General features: G+C 42.0%; 3 protein-coding genes across 16 annotated transcripts in view; 2 read left to right on the top strand and 1 right to left on the bottom strand.

Annotated features, from left to right (window-relative positions):
• The window catches only part of mcf2la (mcf.2 cell line derived transforming sequence-like a), a 141,043-nt gene extending 133,096 nt beyond the window's left edge, over window positions 1–7,947 (top strand). For 3 of the 6 annotated variants that reach the window (XM_069889511.1, XM_069889506.1, XM_069889505.1), the window contains 3 exons: window positions 278–390; window positions 6,851–6,954; window positions 7,569–7,947. In XM_069889511.1, coding sequence (XP_069745612.1) covers window positions 278–390; window positions 6,851–6,954; window positions 7,569–7,663 — 312 coding nt within the window. In that variant the 3' untranslated portion in view covers window positions 7,664–7,947. Of the gene's footprint in view, window positions 1–277; window positions 391–1,575; window positions 1,612–6,274; window positions 6,353–6,850; window positions 6,955–7,568 lie in introns of those variants that run through there. The other 3 variants (XR_011341707.1, XR_011341708.1, XM_069889507.1) reach the window with 3 other exon arrangements.
• Window positions 1–24,314, bottom strand: part of grtp1a (growth hormone regulated TBC protein 1a) — a 393,930-nt gene that overhangs the window by 227,593 nt on the left and 142,023 nt on the right. The gene's annotated exons all lie outside the window — the stretch shown is intronic.
• The window catches only part of LOC138738723 (coagulation factor VII-like), a 28,531-nt gene continuing 17,667 nt past the window's right edge, over window positions 13,451–24,314 (top strand). For 2 of the 3 annotated variants that reach the window (XM_069889499.1, XM_069889497.1), the window contains exons 1-3: window positions 13,451–13,563; window positions 20,874–21,034; window positions 22,974–22,998. In XM_069889499.1, coding sequence (XP_069745600.1) covers window positions 13,494–13,563; window positions 20,874–21,034; window positions 22,974–22,998 — 256 coding nt within the window. In that variant the 5' untranslated portion in view covers window positions 13,451–13,493. The remainder of the gene's footprint in view (window positions 13,564–20,873; window positions 21,035–22,973; window positions 22,999–24,314) is intronic. The other variant, XM_069889500.1, reaches the window with a different exon arrangement.

The following is a 24,314-nucleotide window of genomic DNA, read 5'->3' as shown; positions in this document are numbered from 1 at the left end:
AATGGAATGAGCACAGAACACTTACTTGGTGGAAATGAATAAGTTGGGCTAAAGGGCCTGTTCCATGCTGCATGACTCTATTACTTAGACCAGACCCACTGACTCTTCCTCTCTCACTATACTCATGCCCTTTATTTGGTATTCACTTTTCTCAAGCTCAAAACTAACTTGTCTTAACTACCTTTCTAATGAGAGTGAAGGTAAGGAATGAATAGTCTTTACTTTCATTGACAGTGAAAGGATGTGACTCAGCCCAGTTTTCTTCTTTAACTTCCAGCTTCCTGGGAAATATACGGTTACAGCGGACTTTGGGAAGCCAGGGGGGAATGAGTTGACTGCACGCACTGGTGACTTGTTACATTTGGTCTGTGAGGGCCAGGAAGCGCGATGGTAATGTCTTCACATTGTTTTGTAATGTAATGCCAAGTGCTGTTGAAAAGTTGTTAAAAGTGATGGAGTGCAGAAGACAGATGAAGTTGCATACCAGTGTGTTAAATGGGAACATGAGGAATAGACAGGAGGGAGGGTTGTCATGAGAATTGTAGGACTAAAACAAGCAAAAGAGGGAAATTTAAGGACTATACTGCCAGATATTTTTCTCCTACGTCCTTATGACTTAGTATGAGGTCATTTGATCCATGGCAACCTAAAAGTAATCACTTTTCTCCCCTCCCCCACTTCCTTTCTAATCATTTCTCTCTCATGCATCATTAGCTCCCCACCTGATTTTCCTACCATTCACTTATACAAGGAGCAATTTACAGTCAGCTTTTTTTGAGGACCTGACTTGAACCAGTTAAGCTCCAAAAACTCCAGATGCATGAGTCTGAATATCAAATTTAAATTCCAGATATCATGTTCTTGGTTCTTGATTAGGTTTCACATATAGATCTTAAGCTCAAGGTGCATAGGTCCTAGGCACCAAGTAAGCTTACAATGTAGATGAACTCCAGTCATTCTCTAACAAAGCAGGACTGGTTCACATTGGAGCTCCATCAATAATAGGCAGCCCACCAATTTCAGAAGGAACAGAAGAACTGTAGATGCTGGAAGTTTGAGTGAACTATGAACAGCTGGAAGGACTCATTTGGAAGGATAGTCAATGTTTTGGGTTGGGACGCTTTATCAAGGCCTTTCCTCCCAATAAAAAATCCAGACCTGAAACACTGACTGGCCATTTATTTCCATGAATCATGCTTGACCTGCTGAGTTCCTCCAGCCTATTTTCTCCTGGTTTACCAGTCCACTGAGACAAGGTCAGTGATGTCTGGGCAAAGGATGCTCTAAGAACTTCCTTTAGTTTGTTGTCCTTCCTGTTGGAGAGGCATGGGCTCATGGGCTGGAAGGATCTGTTACCATGCTGTTTGTCCAAAAAAATACAGAGCCCTCCATAGTGTTTAGGACAAAGACCATTTTTTAATTTTATTTGCCTCTGTGCTAGAGTTTTAATTTTGCAATCAAACAATTCACATGTAATTAAATGCACATTCAAGATTTTATTCAAGGTTAATTATATATATTTGATTTACCATGGAGAAATTACAGCTCTTTTTATACATAGTCCTCTCATTTCAGAGCACCATAATATTTGGGACATTTGGCTTCACAGGAGTTTGTGAGTACTCAGATATGTTTAATAGTTTCAATGGTATAGGTATGAGAGAGAGCTCAGCTTGCTTCTAAACTTTTGATCATCTTTGGAGTCTGTAGTTGCCATTTTTCAACACAAGGACCAGAGTTTTGCCAATGGAAGTCAAAGAAGCCATGATGAGGTTGGAAAACAAATAAAACAGTTAGACATTGCCCAAACCTTAGAACACCAAAATCAACAGTTTGGGACATAATTAAGAAGAGCGTATTGGTGAGCTTAGTAATTGCAAAGGGACAGGTCTTCCAAGGAAGACATCCTCTGCCTAAGACAGAAGAATTCAAGACAAGTGAAGTTTATTGTCATCTGATTGTATAAGTACAACCTGACAAAACAGCGTTCTCTGGTCATCGGTACAAAACATGCAGATACACAATCATACATAACACACATTACAGACAAATAATACATATACAGGACAAGTATTATATCTATATAAATAAATCTTGATTTGTACAAATGAGTGTCTCAGATGGTTAGTGTGAGCAGTTCCTTTGGTTGTTCAGCATTCTCACTGCCTGTGGGAAGTAGCTGTTCCTCAGTGTGGTGGTGCTGGCTCTGTTACTCCTGTATCTCTTTCCCAATGGAAGCAACTGAAAGATGCTATGCGTAGGATGAAAGAGCTCCTCTTTTTTTAAAAACTTTATTTATTCGTTCAAAAAACAAATAATATATGACATATACAGCAATTAAACATGAATATGAAATTTATATATATATATATAAAAATAAGAAAAAAGAGAAAAGAAAAGATCCCCCCCCTTCAGCCAACTCTCCTAAGGAGAGCCATTATAAAAAAGAAAGAATATTTTTAAAAAAGTTAAATATACATATTAAAATCTAATCAATATAAATTGAAATATAAATATTCTGAGTAATAACAACCACTTATTAATAAAAAAATTATAATTATCATGCGAAACATTCGTAATTTTTTCCATTATTAAACAATATTTGATCTCATTATGCCATCAATATCAATCATATTTGTATCTTTCCACATACTAGCAATACATTTTTTCGCTAAGGATAAAGCTAAATATACAAAAGCAAGCTGAAACTTACCTAATCCCAAGCCTTTCAGAGGTTGCAAACTACCCAATAAAAATACTGTTGGATCTAAAACTATTTTAATCTTATACAGGTATTCTAAAAACGATTGAATTTTCTTCCAAAAAGATTGTATATATATATACACATGACCAAACAGCATGAAAAAAAGTTCCAACCATATCACCACATCTAAAACACAAATCTGATTCATTAAAACCATATTTTTAAAAATTTTCAGGTGTCAAATATAACTGATGTAAAAAATTGTAATTAGTCATTGCATAACGTACATTTATCAATCTAGTTACACTATCATAACAAATATCTAACCAATCCTCTTCAGAAAAAGTAAAACCAATATCCGCTTCCCATTTAATTTTAGGTTTATCCCAACCCTTTTTATCCCGTAATATTTGATACATAAATGAAATATAACCCTTCTCTGGTACCTTCATAAGAGAAGGGATGGAAGAGCTCCTCAATGATTTTGCGTGCTTTCTTCAGGCAATGATCCCGTTAGATCACTTTGATTGGGGGGAGGGGCAAGGAAGACTCCAGTGATCCTTTTTGCCACTTTTATAGTCCTCGGAATTGACCTCCAATCCATTTCTCTGCAGCAACCATACAGCACTATGATGCAGCCAGCCAGAACACTTTTGATAGAGCTCCTAAAGAAGGTTGACATAATGGTGGCCAGTAGCCTTGCCTGGTTCGGTCTTCTCAGAAAGTGCAGTCACTGTTGCGACTTCCTGACAAATGAGGAGATGAAGAGTGACCAAACTCCAAAGAATTTGGTGCTCTCCACTATCTCTACTACAGACTCGTTGATGTGTAGTGGAAGATGGTCGTTGCAGGTCATCCTGAAGTCCACGATCATGTCCTTCATTTTGTCCATGTTTAGACTTAGGTTGTTACTCTTGCACCATTTCATGAGATTTTCCACCTCTTCTCTGTCATGCAACTCATCGTTGTTGCTGATAAGGCCAACTACTGTTGTGTCATCTGAAAATTTTATAACACTGTTGGAGCTGGATCTGGTGAAGAAGTCGTGGGTTAGTAGCATGAACAGAAGTCCTGAGATACACCAGTTCTCTGTGTGATGGTGCCTGATATTCTGCTACCAACCTGGAGAGACTGTAGTCTTTCTGTTAGGAATTCCAGGATCCAAATACAGAGAGGGGTGTTGAGTCCCAGTGAGGACAGCTTCTCCACAAGCCTCTGGGAAATGACTGTATTAAATGCCAAGCTGAAGTTAATGAACTGGCATATGAGGCATTATTCTCCAGGTGGGCCAGGACAGAGTAAAGTGACAATGCTATAGCATCGTGTGGAGAATGGTTTCTTCAATAGGTGAATTGAAATGGATCCAGCATCTCTGGGAGGTATGCTTTGATATGTTCCATCACCAGATAGTCGAAGTATTTTGTAATGGTGGAGATCAATGCCACAGGGCAGTAGTCATCAAAGCCTGTTATTTTCACCCTCTTGGGTGCCAGGATGATGGGGGCTGCCTTGAACCCTGTGGGAACGATGGACTGCTGCAGTGAGGTATTGAATATGTCCGTGAAGTCCTCCGTAAATTGGTCTGCGCAGTCCTTCAGTACCTGACTAGGTATGTTGTCTGGTCCCGATGTCATGTGTGGGTTCACCTTAGAAAGGGTTCTCCTCATCATGGCCACAGCTAGGCAGGGGGCCCATTCATCAGGGGGACATGGAGCTTTCTTTGGCGTCATCCTGTTCTTCTCATCAACCATGCATATAAGGTGTTCAGTCTGTCTGGAAGGGAGGTGTCATTGTTCTTAATTCACATGGTTGACTTTTGATCCATATTAGTCTTGATCCCTTGTCATATTCGCCTCTTGACACAGGTATCACACAGCTGTCTGTGGATCTTCTGTGCTCACCCATGCATTGCCTTCTGAATTGCATCGGAGAGTTCAGCCCTGGCTGATTTTAATGCCATCATATTCCCTGTACTGAAGGCAGCATTATGAGCTCTGAAAAGGGCCTGAACCTCTGCATCCAACCATGGTTTCTGGTTAGCCCTGGTTGAGAAGCATTTGATCTTGGTGACATCCTCAATGCAATTGCTGATGTAACCAGTCACTGAACTCATGTACTTCTTCATGTTTACATGGCTGCTCTAGGTGACCACCTCCCTGAAACAGCTCCAGTCCATAGACTTAAAGCAGTCTTGCAGTTCTGCTATTTCTACCATTTTCCCGCCCACCCCCCCACCCCCACCCTGGCCATGTCCTGAACTGACCTAGTTTGCTTCACCCTCATTAGCCGAAAGCGGAATGTAGACTGCAGCAATCAGCATGGGCGAGAATTCCCTAGGCAGGTAGAAGGCTCTGTATTTTACCAGGAGGTACTCTCTCTATGCTGAGCAGAAGGTCTTCACCACAGAGACACTGGTGCATTAGTTCTCATTGATGTAAATGCACAGCGCCCTTCTTGAGTCTTGCCAAAAGCAGCAACATCTCTGCCTGCTCTGAAGGAGATAAGGCCAACCAACTGGATCGTTGAGTCTGGAATGGTGTCCTGGAGCCACATTTCTATAATCACCAGAGCACAGCATCCCTGTCATTCTCTCTAGTTCAGATGTAGCCTCAAGTATTCCATTTTCTTCTCTAGCGATCTTACTTTTAAGAGTAAGATCATTGGGACCGTGGATCTGAAGGGGTTAACTCTCAGTCTAACCTTGATGCCAATCTGTTTTCCACACTTCTGCCTTCTCCAGCAGTGGTTCCGATGGTCTCCCACACATTTCCTGCGATCCACTCTGTGGTTTGCAGCAGTCTGTGTTCCCTGCTTCAGTAAGTTTAAACTGCACAGGATCTTACTGATCTGATCCACTAATTTGAAAATCCCATTCGCATTTTCTGTTTTGACAAGTTACATGATCATAGTCATAATGTTGTGGATTGGGGATTTCATTCTTGTGAGGAGCTGAAGTGGCCAATGCAACCTCGTGCACTCCGTCTTCCAATAGAATTCTCATCATAATGAAGAAAAATCTCCAAACATATGTCCAACAGATCAGAAACAATTTTCAGGAGGAAGGTGTGGATGTGTCAATGACTACTGTCTATAGAAGACCATAAAAAGAAATACAGAGGCTATAATGTAAGGTGTATACCACTAGTTAACCACAGAAAGAATGGCCAGTTGCAGTTTGCCAAGAAGTATTTAAGAGTTTGCAGAATTCTGGAAAAAGGTCCTGTTGACAGATGAGACCAAAATTAAACTGTATCAGAGTGATGCCAAGAGCAAACTGTGGAGGCATAAAGGAATTGCCCAAGATCCAAAGCATACACCTTTGCCATGGTTTGCATTTTGCCTCCAGCTTGCTCTTGCCGTCATTCTGATATACACACACATTCTGATCATTTTTCTTCATTATGATGAGATGTCTTCTGTCATCAGCATTAGAGGTCTTCCTTGGAACACCCGTACCTTTGTGATTATGGAGCTCAACAGTACTCTCTTCTTAATGATGTTCAAAACTGTTGGTTCTGGTCATCCTAAGGTTTGGGTGATGTCTCTTACTATTTCATTCTTGTTTTTCAGCCTGACAATGACTACTTTGACTTTCACTGGCACAACTCTGGTCCTATTATTGAAAAATGGCAACTACAGATTCCAAAGGTGATCAAAAACTTAGATGTAAACTTAGCTCTACACCAATGAAGCAATTAAACATAGCTGAGAAATCACAAACATCTGTGAAGCCATACTTATGGTGCCCTGAAATAGGGGAACTATGATTAAAAAGTGCTGCAATTTCTACATGGTCAAACCAAAATGTACACAAATAACCTTGAATAAAATCTGGAATGTCCACTTTAATTACATATGAATTGTTTGATTACAAATTTAAAACAGTGGAGCACAGGGGGCAAATAAAGGAGAAAAAAAACCTCTTTGACCCAAACATTATGGAGGGCACTTTATACGGTTAACTGCTCAATTATTAATTTCTATTCCTTTCGAATTGAGCATCAGAACATTTTTGCACGCGCTGTTACTTTGCCAACCCACATTGCTCCTTTCAAAAATTACTGCCCCACTAATCTCTGTTTTTATTGCTTTGCTGCTAAGTATGGAATTGAGGTGAAGTTCAAGCAGATTTTATTTTCCTCTCAGGCTTGTCAGAAATCTCAACACAAATAAAGAGGGCTGGGTCCCAGCTACAAAGCTGCAGACGCTGCTCGGGGATTCTAGTTCTTCCCAGTCGATAAGCAGCTCAGGTAAGAAAGTTAATGATGTGCCTCAGGTTGGAAGCTAGTTGAGGGATAGCATTATTAACACTCCAGGACCAAGCAACCCTCAAGCATAACACCCATCCACAACAGCACACCCAGGATGATTATTGTAAACTCTCTTTATTAACTCATTGGCCCCTCCTTTAGTAAGGTGTTTCTCCATAGCTAGTCCCTCCTCTCACATGGTGTGCCCCCTCCCCCCCCCCCCCCCCACCATGTTGTCTCTCAGGTTCTTAAGCTGCTCAGTCTATTATGCAGCACACCAATATGTTAACTAACCTTTTATTCCATTATTTATTTGCTTGGTGTGCTATCCATCCTATTAGTGAATTTGAGCCGACTTCCCAATATCATTATCAATATTCTGGCAAGTGCAGAACCAATAGGGAGAACTTAGGAAGGTGACATAAAGAATGTGGCCTTTGTACTTTCCTTGTGAGGTAAAATAATTAACTGGCAGAGGTCTGGTACTTTTGTAAATAACAAGTTTTTAGCATCAAAATAGAAAAAAACTTTGTTTCTGGTTTCCCTACATTTGCTTCAGATCTTTATGGCACTTGTTTTTAATTTTTTTTATTCATCCTCTCTTTTTTATCTAGAGTCGGCTAGTGCTTCGAGTACTCTGAGCTCTTCATCAAGCTGCACAGACCATTGTACTGCTAGTGGCACCAGCATCACTGATATTAAGGGTTAATGACTCTCGGATATATAAAGTTGGTGGTCCTTGTCAAAATGTTCCTTTTCCGAAGTAACCAGGCCTGAGGTAGAAAGTCCGTGATTCGTCCTGCTGCTTCTCCTTCTCCCCCTGGACTTGCGGTCACTACCAGCTGTGGTTTTAACATTTGCCAAACCCTTCCTTGGTGTGGAGGTGACCACCAATATCTCTGAAGCTGAAACTGTGCGTTCTCAAGAATGGGGAGCCCAGAGCTAAAACACATCATTAGACATATTGTCATTATTAAAGAGCACTGCACACTGTGTGAAGTTGATCGTGGAGGTGCCACGATTTTTCTCTGGTGGGCAAGAAATGGTAGGTCCAGGCAGCATTGTAGATTGGAGTGGATGCTGAGGACTATATGTGAGGGTAGATAGGGAAATATGTAGCACTGAGATCTCTCATCATGCAAACAACATATACACAAAAAGGTACCAATGTTCAGGAACTTCATATTTTGGGGATTTTGCATAATTTTGGGAAATTGACATTAGTATTGAGTTGCACTTTACAAGGTATTTAACTGATTTTCAGATGCTTCTAAATATGTATGTCCAACACAGGCATCTGTTCCCAGGACTTAGTGCAAAACAGTGGAATCCCTTCACTGTGAGAGAATCTGACCTAAAAACTTTCAACTTTGCCATTAAGGTGAAGAATGTTTACATGACTATTTCATAGCTTCCTTGTTATTGATTTGTTCTCTGTTATTTTATTTCTCCGTCTGTCTGTTGAAGCCCTGTGTTTGCATCCCACCCCCAAAAACTCACTATAACCTACATTCAATAGTCGCACAAGCCCAAAGCTCTAGAGATGGGAAAATGGCTGCAATTGTCAACTGATGTGTTAGGAATTCTCAGCAGGAATATGTTACAGATTAAGTTAAACAGGAAAGTCTGAAGATGTTGTCAATGTAGTGCAATATCCTAAAGTGATGAAGAAACACAGCAAGTCATGCATCGTCTATAGGAAGCAAAGAGATATAATAAACGCTTTGGGCCTGAGCTCTTCATCCAGGTAGCGTTTGTGTATTGTGTTGCAGATAAAGGTCTCTTTACAATGTTCTAAACCCTGGTGTTTGAGTACATTGTATGCAATGTTGTTTTTTTTCCTCTTTTGGACTGGCATGAGCTTGAGAAATCCATTCCAGATTCAACAGACTACTTGGATGTCATTTGCAGGAGTGATCTGCTGCTCTCCCTCACCCAGGGAAAATGGGCATTCAGTGTCATTCTCACCAGCAGCTGAGTGTCTTTGATGAGCATTGGCAGTCTCAGCTGGGGCTGCGGTCAGAGTTTTCACTCAGCCTTTTTGGATTTTGCCAGGCCCAATATTGGCATAGTCAGAAGTGATAAATGTTATCTTTGGATCTTGCAATGCAGTCAATTCCATGGCAATTTTGGCACAGCATAATCTTCTCCCTTTTACCAATAAAGTCCATCATTTAGATCTTGTCCAAGTTGTGTCTAACTGTATTTTATGTATGGAAGCATGTGTATAATAAAGGAAGCATAATAATAGTATTGTAATAGCTCTCATATTTATAGTGTACAGTTTATAAGGGTGATTTTCTATACAATTGAAATACATTGCAAAAATAATCATAACACATGTTTCAGCATGACAGCAAACCATGACAATTGTTTAACATCAAATAATCCCACTTGTGAGCAACCTATTGGCAGAATAGACAAACTGGAAACTCACATATACAGTAAAACCCCTGATGTCAAGCACCGATGGGGATTGGTAGATGCTGGTTAAGTATATTTTTTGGTTGCTTGCAACTTACTCTCACAATGACTAAATAATACATTTGTGTTAAGAATAAACAGTTTAAAAGACAAAAATACTCTACTGTACTTACACTTGCATGAATATATAAACCTTAAAGGATTTTACTTTATTTTCAGTCACATTCTAGAAAACATTTAACTGTCATTGCATTTTCAGGTTTCTCCCCTTCTAAGGAGCCACTCAAAAGATGAACTATAGTATTATAGATAATTAACCCCCCCCTTCCCCCAGTTTATAGATAAAGCCTTTTACTAAGCATCAGAGTTGGAATATCATAGGAAAGGACGATATTAGAAACCTTGGGGAGAGATAAAGGACCAAAGGATCCAGAAAGAAGTAGGGATCTGGTGGGTTAAATGTGCAGGTGGAAGGTAGATGGAACCAGGAGGAGTAAAAAGATGAAAATGGGTGAGGGGCTGGAAGTGGGGGACAAAAAAGTTGGGCAAGGACTAGAGATGGAACAGATAGGTGATTGCAGGAGGTGAAGGTTACCCGAAATTGTAAAGTTCTATATTCAAGCTATATGAGCTGCCCAGACATAACATGATGATGTTTTTCATGTTTATGGTGAGCCTTACCAATGTAGTTGAAATGACTTGAAGTCAGAATGGATGTTGAGGACAGAGTGCAAGTGTTCATCAAAAATGGCAGAGGACAAAGAACTTTAGATATTGACTTAAATAACAAAACAAAAAGGGTTGGAGAAGTCAAGTTTTGTGAGTCATGCACTAGGACATCAAGATTCCCCTGCTTGAGGAGATCCAAACACCACACAAAACTACAGTTGGGGACTCTACAGGACCTTGTGCAGGTATAGCAATATATATTTGTTCCTGTACTAAAATCACAATGTTGGAGAAACTCAGCAGGTAACGCAGTCTACTTATTTAGCAAAGATTAAGATACGTACCCAACGTTTCAGACCTGAGCCCTTCATCAAGGTGAGCAAAATGTAGGCTGGCCCCTGAATAAAATGTTCAGGGAGGGGAGGTGAGGTTGATAGGATGAGGAGCAGGCAGGTGGATAAGGGAGGGAGGGCACAAGATAAAACAGGGGGGTGAGGATAGATCTGTAAATGGAGAGGGAAGTGGGCAGGGAGCTGGAGGAAAGGAGTCAGAAGATTAGGGGAGAATGCAGAGTGGTCTAGCTGAAACTGGAGGTCGGTGTTGATGCTCTCTGATTAGAGAGTGACCAGATGGAATATTAGGTATTGCTTCTCCAGTGTACAGTGGTCCTGGTTTGGCAGTGCAGGAGACCGTGGGGAGATATGTTGGTGTGGGAGTGTAATGGAGGATTAAAACCATGTACCCAGATGCTTTTTGCTTATGTGGAACTGACTACACTGGGTCCACACGCAGGTCACCTTACTTTCAGGACTAGCAGATGTAATTAAACTCAGCCATGGGGACTTATCTGAAGATGCACTTTGAAATGGAATTCCACTGTGAGGCCCAGGGAAAGCAGTTGTCAAATACAACACTCTGAAATTGACGAATTGGTCACAACCTGTCTTGCTCGAGAAGTTTAAATAAGTCTTTGTATCTACGAGATAAACCAGGAAATCATAACATCCTGGTTCCATAATAATTAATCTTCTAAATTGTAGAATATAATGTTCAGTTTTGATTTTGACTGACAAATATTAGAAGGAGTAGGCGCATGATTAATTGTTTTTGGGGTATATAAGCCTGTGGTCCTGCTGCTGAAGTTTAGACTCTCCGAGGGATGGGAACACCCCTTGTCAAGAAGGAAGAACAGCCAGAGTCCGAGCAACGTCCCGGTCGGGGGAGGTGGAGAAGCTGCTACCAGCGCCCTGACAACCTACTACAAGTGTGCAGTCGTTGCCTCGCTTCGGCAGTTGGGACCAGTCCAAGCGTTGATAAGTATAGTTGGGAAGGGCTTGCATATTGTAGTGTGAAATCAGCTTTTGAATTAGTAATAAACATTTGTATAAACTGAACTGCTCTCGGTGTGTGTATCTATTTTCTTTCGGTAGCTCAAACACTGTGACCAATCTAAAATGAACAAAATGAGAGGTATAAGTTTACCCAAGACAGGGAGTGGGATGCAAAATTGAAATGGTTGGTCACTGGGAGATCCTTGTCATTGATATGGACAAAGCAAAGGTGCTCAGTGAAGCATCTCCTAGTCTGCATCCAGTTACTCTGATGTAGAGAAGGCCACAACAAAAGCACCAGATGCAGTAGATGACTCCCGTAGATTCACAAGTGAAGTGTCACTTCACATAGGTCTGTTTGTGGCCCCAGAAGTTGGTGAGGAAAGAGGTGTGGGTGCGAGTGTGGCAATTCCTGCAGTCACAGGTGCCAAGGGGGCGATTAATGGGAAGGGATGATAGACGAGGGAGTAACGGAGGGAGCTGTCCGGATGGAAGGGAGAGGGGAGGAAAGGGGAAGATGTGTCTGGTGGTGGGATCATGTTGTACGTGACAGAAATTGTGGAGATATGTTGGATGCAGAGAATGGTGGCATGGTAGGTAAAGACGAGGAGAATCTTGTTCTTGTTGCATCTAGGGGCAGAGAGGGCCCAGGCAGTTGTGCGGGAAATGGAGGAGATGCAGGTAAGGGCTAAATTAATGGTGGTAGAGGGGAAACCATGTTTTTAGAAGAAAGAGGACACCTTGAATGATCTGGAATGGAAGACCTCATCTTGAGAGCAGATGCGATGGAGATGGAGGAATTGAGAGAAAGAAATAGAATCCTTACAGGGGATTGGGTGTGAAGAAGTGTAGTCAAGATATTTGTGGGAGTTGGTAGGTTTGTAGAAAATGTAGAAAGTTTGTCTCCTGAGATGGAGAGATCAAGAAAGGGAGAGTATTGCTAGAGTTGGGCGAAGATGGACATTTCTTCCAGCTCTCTACCCACTTCCCTCTCCATTCACAGAGCTATCCCCCTCCTCCTTTTTCCCCTGGTGCCTCTCTTGTCTACCTATTACCTGTTGCTTGTGGGCTTGTGCTCCTCCCCCTGCCCCCTTACAGTTATATTCAGGCACCTGTCTATATTTTGCTCATATCTTGATGAAGGTCTCAGGCCCAAAACATTGGTTATATATATTTATCTTTGCTACATAAAGTATGCTGTGTGACCTGCTGAATTTCTCCATTGTTGTGTTTTTATTACATTCATTGGATGTGCAGACTTTCCTGTTTCACTCTTGTTCGGGAGACAGTGGGTGGGGGATGTTGGTAGTTTGGAGAGTGGGTAATGGTGGATTGAGGTATGGTGGTTAGTGAATGATGGGTTGAGTGTTGATCCTCTGGAGGTATTACCCCTGGACAGGATAGAGCTACCTGAGTAACACAAATCCAAGTGACCACATGGTCTTGCTCGTGATGGGAGAGACGGCACCTTGGAGAACCCAGAGAAATTGAAGCTATGGTAAAATAAAAAAACATTTGAAGGAGATGTTCTAAGAGGATTGAACAGGCAGGGGTGGGTCTGGGGTGGGCTGGCCAATAGTGGGGGTTAGGGAGGTGGATAATGTGATCTGTCACCTCAAAGACCAAGGAAAGGTTGGTACATATTATATAGGAGGGAGTAGTGCATGCAAGCTGGAAAAGGGACAGTAGAGAGGCAGGAGTTGAAGAAGTGAGATGAAGTTGCTCATAAGAAGGGGTCATGTTTGAGCATCAAGAAATAAAACAATTTAATTGGAATAGGATCAGGGGTAGGATAGATCAGAGAGAACTTGTAGGAGAACTTGAGAGAAAAGCAAAAGTTTAAGGTCTGGGAAGAGCTTTAGAGAGGACTGATGGGTGTCCAAAGAAAACTCAATCTTAATGGCAAGTGAGTATACAAGCTCCTCCAATGGAGGAACGTGGAGTGGGCAAGGAAAATTAATCCCACAGGGCTAATCTGTTTTGTAAGTCCCAATTTGGGTTAAATGTGCTCTCAGGTCAGTGTGCATTCAAACAAACCCTCTCCTCTGTACTTTGGCCTCCAGATTTCTGTTTGTTTTTGTTGTCTGATAGAGACCTGTCATCATCAACCTGAACATGGCTTCCCTATACACCAGTGTGCTAGTTTCTTGGATTTTTCCGCTGTTATGTGTGACACATTCTGCAGGTATGTTCAACATGCACAGCACAGGGTTCTGCAGAAGGCTACCAATTATATTTAACCCTTCGCTAAGCCCTTGCTCCACTTGCTGCTATTAAATTAGTCGTCTGTAGCATTTGCTATTAAATTGGTCATCAGTCGGTGTGGAGAGAGTTTTTCCCAGGGGTGGCACCAGTCTCGCTGAGGTATCACATACCCGATGCAATCCAGTAATGTGGGGGGTGGTAACAGGATGGTAGATTGGAGTACAAGCACAAAGAGGATGATAAGTACAGCACAATGAGTGAGGAAGCAATGATAAGAAGTATGTTGATGTTGTCAAGTGTGCCTGTGATAGGTGGGAATATGTATCAAAATAACTTGCCTCTGTCCACTGCAACAGAGGAAAAGACATCAGTCACATCTGTGAGCAGAGCTCCTGAGTTATGTGGAGAGAAACTGTGGGTTTCTAGTGGAGGTAGGTGGGTCCTGTTACCAATGGTGGTCATGAGTTATGGGTGTGTGCAGTGATCAAGGGCATAGTCACCAGTCTGAAGGACCACATGTGAGAGAATGCAGTTGGGCAGTGAGAAGAACCCTCTAATATTGGAGTGCATTAACTCGATCCAAACACATCACTGGTCAGGTGGGTGTAAGAGGTCCCCAAAAGTGGAGTCCCTAGAGATGCCAGCAGACCAAAGTTGTGACTGCAGCCCCAAGAAGATGATACTCAGAAGATCACAGCTGATGCCAGCATCTCCTTAGTTAAAATTTGATGACTGAGTATACATGACACTTGTTGTTTCTAACATTACAAAATGTTGCAGATTAAGTTAGATTGAGGACTTTGGAGAACTGGTGCAGAAGAAGAGTTGAGGCCAGCATAAATCAGCTATAATCATACTGAGCTGTGGGATAGGCTTGAGGGCTGAGAGGCTCCTATTTTCTTGTGTTCTTGTATTAGTCTCTGGAGTGGATTATTCAGAGATGTTGAGCTCATAAATGAACAGTTTGCAGTTAATTTGTTTGGTTGAGTTAATAGTTGTATAATTTCATATCTGTAAATAGTTAAATGGTTCAATTTTATGGATGTAATTGGCTGTTTATATTGTTTTTTTTAAAAGAAGAAACAGTGTATACGATGGTAAGTGTGAGTTTAAGGTTAGCATTGTGGTTAGCGTAATGCTGTTTCAGTGCCTCTGACCTGGGTTTGAATCCAGCACTGTCTGAAAGGAGTTCGTATGTTCTTCCCATGTGTGTAAGGCTTTTCTCCGGGCACTCTGGTTTCCTCCCACCAGTCAAAACATTCCAGGGTTGTAAGTTAATTCGATGTATGTCAGCGGCATGGACTCGTGGGCTTAAAGGGCCTGTTATCATGCTGGATGTCTACATCTAAAGTTTTAAAAGTGTGTACATGTGGTATGACTGTTGTATCCATCCAGTCAAACATTGAATGGTCTGGCTGAATGATGGTAAACAGCCACAAACAACAATTTGCCATTGCATTTGTACTTATCTGTGGGATTGCATGGACCAGAAGAACGTCTTCAATGGGATATCGCACACTTCCAGCAATTCTGGACCTATCCAGTCCCACTGAACCAAGTATAAATGCAATGGTAAACTTTTGCTTCTGGAGGTTTTGTTCCACTCAGCCACTCCAGCCAGTGGTTGACAGGAATAATTAACCAGATTGATCAAGACCACAATCATACCTTGTACACACAATCCTTAATTCTAACCATATACCTTTCCAAATACATCCATAAAAGGAAAATATGGGATTACAGGACGGAACATGGATTCTACATCTGACCAAGGAAGAAAGGATAGTGATGTTTCCTTTTCAGACCTGAGGAGAGATGTAGAATGGCATTACAAAAGTGGTGAGACTATGGACTGCAGTTGTTTCAGGGAGGTAGCCACCTACAACCATCATGTAAACAAAGAGGAGTACAAGAGCTCAATGACTGGCTACATCTGCAAGTACATTGAGGATGTCACATTACCCCCTCCATAAATCTTCGTCCGCGAAGCCAAGCCAAAGAAAAGAAAAGAAGAAGGGAGAACCAAAAACCATGGTTGGATGAAGATGTGTGGGCCTTTCTCTGAGCTCATGATGTGCCCTTCAGATACTGCACTTGATCTTAGCCAAAAGGCTGAGAAATGATGATGATGCTTGGTTCGGCTGGGAGTCGGAGGAGGAGCTTGGAGAGAGTTGGGCTGTGAATCAGAGGAGGAGGAGCTTGCTGAAAGTGACAGGGCTAATTGGTCAAGGGGCCAATAAAAGGAGTGAAAGGGGAGGGAGCAGCCAGTGAGGAGCGGCTCAGCGGCGAAAGCAGGCAAGGAGAAAAGGTAAGCTGAGTTATTTGCCTTTGTATTCAGAGTCATGCCAATAGGGTAGTGCTCTGTACTGGGTGTCAGATGTGGGAACAATGGGTGACCTCCACCCTCCCAAATGGCCACATCTGCACCAGGTGTACCGAGATGCAGTTACTAAGGGAGCGAATTAGGGATATGGAGTTGCAGATTGATGACCTGCGGCTTGTAAGGGAGAGTGAGGAGTTAATCGACTCAACTTTCAGGGCAATAAATACTCCAGAACCCGTGTCAGGTAAGTAGGAAACTGTCAGGGGGGGAAAGAAAAAAGCGAGAAAAACGGAGAGCACACCAGTGACTATCCTATTCAGCAACAGTTATGTTGTGTTGGATTTTGTTGAGGGAGATGACCGGACAGAAGATGGCCACGGGCACCAGGTCAATGGCAATGAGCCTGGCAGAGTGGTGCAAAAGAAAAGGAAAAGGAGAAATGCAGTAGTTATTGGGGACTCCATTGTCAGGGGTATGGACAGGAGGTTCTGTGAGCCAGATAAGTATACCCGCATGGTGTGGTGCCTCCCTGGTGCATGGGTACGAAATATCACAAATCGGGTCCAAAATATTCTGAGAGGAGAGGGAGAGCAGCCTGATGTCTAGGTACATGTGGGAACAAATGACATTGACAAGAAAAGGGAGGAGGTAATGAAAAGGGATTACAGTGAGCTGGGACGAAAGCTGAAAGACAGGAACGCTAGGGTGGTGATCTCGGGATTACTACCTGTTCCAAATTTGGGGGTAAACTTGGCAGTTAGGCCCACAACTGTTCATCATTTACATTGATGACTTGGAGGAGGGGACAAAATGTGGTGTAGCCAAGTTTGCGGATGACACCAAATTGAGTGGAAGAGCAAACTGTAATGAGGATGTGGAGAGTCTGCAGAGGGATATAGTTAAGCTGGATGAGTGGGCAAGGGTCTGGCAGATGGAGTACAATGTTAGTAAGTGTGAGGTTATCCACTTTGGCAAGAAAAATAAAAGAGCTGAATATTATTTAAAGGGTGAAAAACTACAGCATGCTGTTGTGCAGAGGGACTTGGGAGTGTTTGTGCATGAATCGCAAAAAGTTGGTTGCAGGTGCAGCAGGTTATTAAGAAGGCAAATGGAATGTTGGCCTTCATCGCTAGACGAATTGAATTCAGGAGTAGGGAGGTAATGTTGCAACTGTATAAGGTACTGGTGAGACCGCACCTGGAGTACTGTGTCCAGTTCTGGTCTCCATATTTGAGGAAGGATATACTGGTCCAGAGGAGGTTTACTAGGTTGATCCCTGGGATGAAAGGGTTGACTTATGGTGAAAGATTAAATCATCTAGGATTGTATTTGCTCGAGTTCAGAAGAATGAGAGGAGATCTTATAGAAACATATAGGATTATAAAGGGTATGGATAGGATAGAGGTAGAAAGGTTTTTTGAGCTGGCCGGGGAAACTAAAATGAGAGGACACAGTCTCAAGATTCGGGGGAGTAGATTTAGGACAGAGATGAGGAAAAATAGTTTTTCCCAGAGAGTAGTGAATGTTTGGAATTCTCTAACCAGGGAAGTGGTTGAGGTTGCCTCATTAAACATATTTAAAATTCGGTTAGATCAATTTTTACATGATAGAGGAATTAGGGGATATGGGGAGAAGGCAGGTAGGTGGAGTTAGGTCATAAATTAGATCAGCCATGATTGTATTGAATGGCGGAGCAGGCTCGATGGGCCATTTTTGGCCTACTCCTGTTCCTACTTCCTATGTTCCTATGCTGCCTTCAGGACAGGGTGTAAGCTAGGGCTGAACTCTCCCATTCAATACGGAAGGCAAAGCAGGGGTACACATACAACTATGTGACACTGGTGACATGAGGCACATGTGGCAAGGGATCAAGACTATAACAGATCACAAGTCGGCCTTGCAAGTTAAGGACAATGACGCCTCTCTTTCCAGACAGACTGAACATCTATGCATGGTTTGATAAAAAGAACAGGATAATGCCAAAGAAAAGTGACATGTCCTCCTGATGAAAGGGCCCCCTGCATAGCCATGACCAAGGTGAGGAGTACCCTATCCAAGGGGAATCCACACAGAGTGGCAGGACCAGACAATATACCTAGTCAGGTTCTGAAAAACTGCACAAGACCAATTGTCAAAGGTCTTCAGGGACATTTTCAACACCTCACTGCAGTCCACCATTCCTGCAAGGTTCAAGATAACCACCGTCATCCAGGTATCCATGAGTGTGACAATAACAGGCCTTGTGCCACTGACCTTCACCATTATGAAATGCTTTGAGCATCTGGTGACGGAATACATCAAAGCACACCCCCGGAGATGCTGGACCCATTTCAATTCACCCATAGAAGAAACCGATCCACAGATGATGCTATAGTCTATTGCTTCACTCCATCCTGATCCAAAAAGAGAATGATGCCTCACATGGCAGGCTGCTATTCATTGACTTCAGCTCAGCATTTAATACGATCATTACCCAGAAGCTGGTCGCTGGGTCTCAATACCCTTCTCTGTAACTGGATCCTGGACTTCATAACAGAAAGACCATTGCACCTGCTTCTGTTCATGCTACTGACCCAAGACTGCATCACCAGATACTGCTCCAACTGTGTCATCAAGTTCACAAAAGACACAACAGTAGTTGCCTCAACGGCAACAACAAGACACATTACAGAAAGTGTGAGAGTAATAAACTGAATCGCAACGTGGACAAGATGAAAGAAATGATCGTGGACCAGGAATGACCACCTTCCACTACACATCAACACCTCTGCAATGGATAGAATGGAAAACACCAGCCTCCTTGTAGTTCACTTAACTAGTGACTTGTCATGAACACACATCTCCTCACTTGTCAGGAATACGCAAGAGCGACTGCACTTCCTGAGAAGACTGAAGCAGGCAAGGCTACTGGCCGCCATCACGTCAACCTTCTGCTGCATCACAGTGTGGTACTGTTACTGCAGAGAATTGAAGGTCAATCCACAGAGCCATAAGAGTCATATAGAGGATCAATGGAGTCCCCCTCCATGCCAATGACGTGATCTACTGTGATCATTGCCTGAAGAGGGCACGTAAATTCATTGAGGAGCTATTTCACCCTGCACATAATATCTTTCAACTGCTCCCATCGAGGAAGAGATACAGGGTATAAGAGGCAGCACCACCCAGGCTGAGAAACAGCTTTTTCCATTGGGCAGTGAGGATGCTGAACGACCCAAGAAACTGCTCCCACTAACCATCCGAGACCCTCAAGTATACAAAACAATATTTATTTATTTATATAGATTAAATACTTGTCCTACATATGCATTGTTTGTCTGTATGTATGTTATATCTGATTGTGTCTGCATGCTTTGCATTGAGGACCAGAGAATGCTGTTTCATCGAGTTGTATTTGTACAATCAGAAGACAAACTTTTTTTTAGAATATTTTATTTTGAATTTTCACGGACTCATAAATTCAAACACATGTTACAATCTCTTCCAACACCAGTATAACATAAAGTCCATTTTTATCCCCCCTCCCTTGCCCCAAAACAATGAAGAATAAAGTCATATAAATTATACAGATGTGAAAAACACCAACGACCCCCATAGAAACCTAGGAAAAAGCCTAGGAGAGAGAAAATAAACCATCTAAAGTAGCCAAGCAACCAAAGGCAAGGAATTAAAAGAAAAAATGGTTAAGGGAGCATGTCGTCTGCACCATGTCCAATTTCCTTGATCCTAGTCGTTTCTCTGCTAGGAAGGATTGTTTCAGTTCCCTTGTTCCGAAGGGGGATAGTCATATCTGTAAACTAATATACTTCAGATAAGGTTGCCACACTCTAACGAATGTGTCATATTTCCTCCTTAAATTGTATGTGTTTTTCTCCAGGGGAATGTGACTCTGCATTTCCATATTCCACCGTGTAATGTTTAGTTGGGAGTTGGACTTCCATGTGACTGCTATACATTTCCTGGCTACTGTCGAGGCAACCTTCACAAAATGAATTTGATACTTGAACAGTTTAAAACACACGTCCATAATGTTTCCCAGAAGGTACAATCTTGTGGAAAATTCACCTTTGTAATTTTTCAGATGACAATAAACTTGACTTGATAATTCAATCAGCACAGAAGCAGGCCCTTTAGCCCACTAATCCTGTGCTATCAATCACCTTTTTTCACTCCTCACATTCTATCATTCACATCTACACTAGGGGCAATTTATAGTGATTGTTAAGCCTACCAACCCACAAGTCTTCGGGCTCTGAGAGGAAACCGGAGTTCCCAGAGGAAACTCCCAAAGTCAAAGGTAGAAGATGGCACCACGTAAAATCAAATGCAAGGATTGAACTCTCTCCCTGGAGCCAGCAGTACCACCTGCTGCACCACTATACTACAATGACTCAATTTACACTCCATTAATCACCAATTTACACCCCATTAACCTACATCCCCAGTATGTTTTGGAGGACAAGAGTCCCTAGAGAAAACCCATGCAGACATGGGGAGAATGTACCAACTCCTTACAGACAGCATGAGACTTGAACCCTGAACCAGTCTCAATCACTGGCACAGTAAAGGCGTTACACTAACTGCTACACCAACCATGCCACCCTAAAGCGTACAAACTCCATACGGACAGTGGACTTGAACCCCGGTCTGGTTCCAATTGCTAGCGCTGTAAAGGCATTGCACTAACCTCTACGTCAACCATGCTACCCTAGAATATACAAACTCCTTACAGATAACGGTAACTCCAAATCATCTTAATCTTGCATGCAACAATAAATTGGTAATTTGAGTGCTGACAAAATAAGCAATGACATTAAAATAGTAAGTATGCAATTGGGCACATTGCTTTGATGATCTCAATGGCGAGCAGATAGAACTATCTTAGAAGCATTGTTGGGTGAAGTGGGTGAGTTGGTCTATTGAAATTAAGTTTCTAATGTCATATCCATTGAAATCTGTTGCATCAGTGTTTCTACAGGAGAGTAAGGCCAAAAGTCTATTGGACAGAAGTCGACGAGCTTATAACCTATTTGAAGAGTTAAAAAGAGGTGCCATTGAACGAGAGTGCATTGAGGAAAAATGTACACGTGAAGAGGCGAGAGAAGTGTTTGAAAATGAATCAAGAACTGTAAGATACGTATGAAGAATGTCACTGGGGTTAGGCTCATGTGGTCCAGAGCATGCACAGGGATAGAAATCGGTCTGCTTTGGAGAGATGCATAGCATTATTTTGAGAATGCATGCTAAACCACCAGGTACATCTATGGCCTGGTATGATACAACATGATAATTGGGGAGAGGTGATAAAATACCTCATTGAGCTGCCCCAATGGTACAAATGCCAGCCTATCAGACCCTTAACTCCTTTTTCCTGTGATCTTTATGTTGACCATTATTTCCTCAGTATTTTTAAATTCTTCACTCAGTCTCCACTCTTTACTGTGTTTGACTGAACTCCATCTGAATCCCTTCACTCCATCTCTCCATTCAGTGAGTATCTGAACCCTTCCACATCCCACACCCAATGCACATTTGATCCCATTTAGTTCCACACAACCAAAGTGTACCTGAATCCCTTCATTCCATCATAACCAATGTGGACATAAGAACATAAAAGAGAACAGGAGGAGCCCATCTGGCTCATTAAACCTGCTCTGTCATTCAACATTATCATGGCTTGTCTGGCCATGGTCTCAGCTTCACTTATCTGCCTATTCCCCTTAACCATAAATTCACCTAAAAATCTATTTATTAATGTCTTAAATATATTCACTGTGGCAGCCTCTACTGCTTCCTTGGGCAGAGCATTCCACAGGTTAACTACTCTACGGAAGTCTCTGTAATATCCCCCCTAATCCTTCAAAACTCCAATGAACATAGTACCAGGCTACTCAATCTCTCCCCATACGAAAACCCCTTCATTTCTAGAATCAGCCTGGTGAACTTCCTTTGTACCACTTCCAATGTTCGTTTATTGTCACATGTATCAGAACTGTAGTGATAGAGGTAGTAAGCTGACCAATAGTCATTTCATACATAGGACCAGTAAGACACAGTACGAAAGTGCAGCTATAGAGGAAATCAGCTTGTTTGGAACAAAGGCAACATTATTTTACTATTTTGTGATTCATTCAGGAGTCTAATGACAACGGGAAATAAACTTCCCTTCAATCTGGTGTTACAAGACCTCACATTTGTAAATCTTACTTATGGGAGGGTTTGGGGTAGGGAGACCAGAGATGCAGACAATACTTCAAGTGCGGCCTCACTAGTACACTCTACTTTTGCAGCAGAAGACCCTGCTCTTAAATTCTAGCAATGAAGGGCAACATCGCTTTTGCCTTCTTGATTATCTGCTACACTTAAATTTTAAATTAAAAATTAAATTTAGACACAGTAACAGGCCATTTTGCCCAATTTACACCCATTAACTTACACCCCCAGTACTTTTTGAACGGTGGGTGGAAACCGGAGCCTCCTGGGGAAAATCCATGCAACACAAGGAGAACATACAAACTCCTTACAGTCATCATGGGATACGAAACCCGGTCCCAATCGTTGGAGCTGTAAAAGCATTGCGCTAACCGCTACGCCAACCATACCGCCCACCAACTTGCAAACTAACTTTTGTGATTCATACATAAGTACTTCCAGGTCTTTCTGCACAACAGCAGGCTGCAATTTTTTAACTGTTTAAATAATTACCTAATTTACTATTTTTCCTTCCAAAGTGGATGAACTCACATTTATCAACATCACACTCCATCTGCTAGACCCTTGCCCACTTACTTAACCTATTCGGTAAGAGTAGTGGATGTGTTCAGGTATACACTCAATGTGAAGGAGTGGAAAGCTGTAATAATATTTAAATCTCATGAGTCAATCAGCCCCTCTCTGTTATACTGGCCAATTCATGCCAAGTTTGATTCCTGTCACAGATTCTTTTCAGAGTGATCTCTGTCAGGACCCACAGTTGCCTAGTTTTAGGATTTAGTTCAGGCTGCTCTTCATCTGCTGTTTGTGCTTTGCATTGGTGTTTTAGGGGCTTTTTCTTCCCTTCTTTCAAGGACGAGTTCTGGAGCATCTACACAGGTACGTTTTGTGACTTTTCTTGAATTAGTGATTTGGGTTATCAGCAGAATGAAATGTATTTGCCACCTGACACTTGTAATGCCATTTCACATATCTATTATACACTCAGTCTGCACTGAACCAGCCCATTAACTCTATGTCAACCACTAGGCACCCAGTTACATTACAAAGACAAAAAATGTTGGAAACACTCAGCAGGCCATGCAGCATCTGAGGAAAAAGAAACAGTGAACCTTTCTCTGTTCAAATCTAGGAAATAGGGAAAACAAGTCCGTTTTCAGTGGGAGAGAAGGTGAGACCAAATAGGTTAATGGGGCAGTTATCAGTACATTAGGCTTCTCTATCCATTAATGCATTGTAAATTGTGAGGCTGTGGACATGCTCAGCAGGTTAGACTACAAAAATAGAATTAAAAACATAAGCCAAAATGGTGATACCCAGAATTGGTTTGATACAGATGGAAATAAAAGATGGGTTCAATGTGCCCAAATGAGTGATGAGGTGCTGTCCTCAAGCTTAATGTGGGCTTCACTAATACAGTGCAGGAGACAATGGACAGAGATGTCAAAATTAGAATTAAATGAGGAGTTAAAGTGGACTGAACACAAGTGCTCCACTTTTGATTTCCTTCAGCGCAAGCATACTAATTGTTATTTCCCCCACAATCCCATCAACTCCTCAGAGGTTCTACTGCTCATCTACAACCTGCGATCATTTACAATGGAAAATTAACCTTCTGACCCACATTTTAAGCATGTGTGATAATACCTACTGAATATTGAAAGGGCTGGATAGAGTAGATGTGGAGATGTTTCCAGAAGTAGGAGAATCTGGGGCCAAAGGGCACAGTCTCAGAATAAAAGGAGACACTTTACAACAGAGATTGAGTAAATTTGCAATTTACTGCCATAGACAACTCTGGAGACAAGGACATTAAGTAAAGTCAAAGCAGAGGCTGATAGGTTCTTGTTTAGTAAGGGTGTCAAAGGTCACAGGGAGAAGGCAGAAGAATGGGGTGGAGAGGAAAAATACATCAGTCATGATTCAAATGGCATAGAAGGCTTAATTGGCTGAATGGCCTAATTCTGTTCTTACATCTTGCTTTCTAAACCAGGAGAGACCTATGCAGTCACAGAGAGAATGTGCAAACTACACACGAAGAATATCATGCTGCCCGTAAAAATCAATCTGAAACATTGAAGCAAGAGAAAGATAGATTTCTGGACTCGCTCAAAGGCTATTTGGGAGTATGGACAGAGAGCAGGAATGGAGAACAACAGAAGGCAGATGCTGTATGCAGAGCAAAAATTAAACCA

This window comes from Narcine bancroftii, chromosome 7 (assembly GCF_036971445.1).
Source record: "Narcine bancroftii isolate sNarBan1 chromosome 7, sNarBan1.hap1, whole genome shotgun sequence".
NCBI lineage: Eukaryota > Metazoa > Chordata > Chondrichthyes > Torpediniformes > Narcinidae > Narcine > Narcine bancroftii.
Note: the sequence above shows the minus strand (reverse complement) of the source record. Positions and strands in the feature narration are given on the sequence as shown.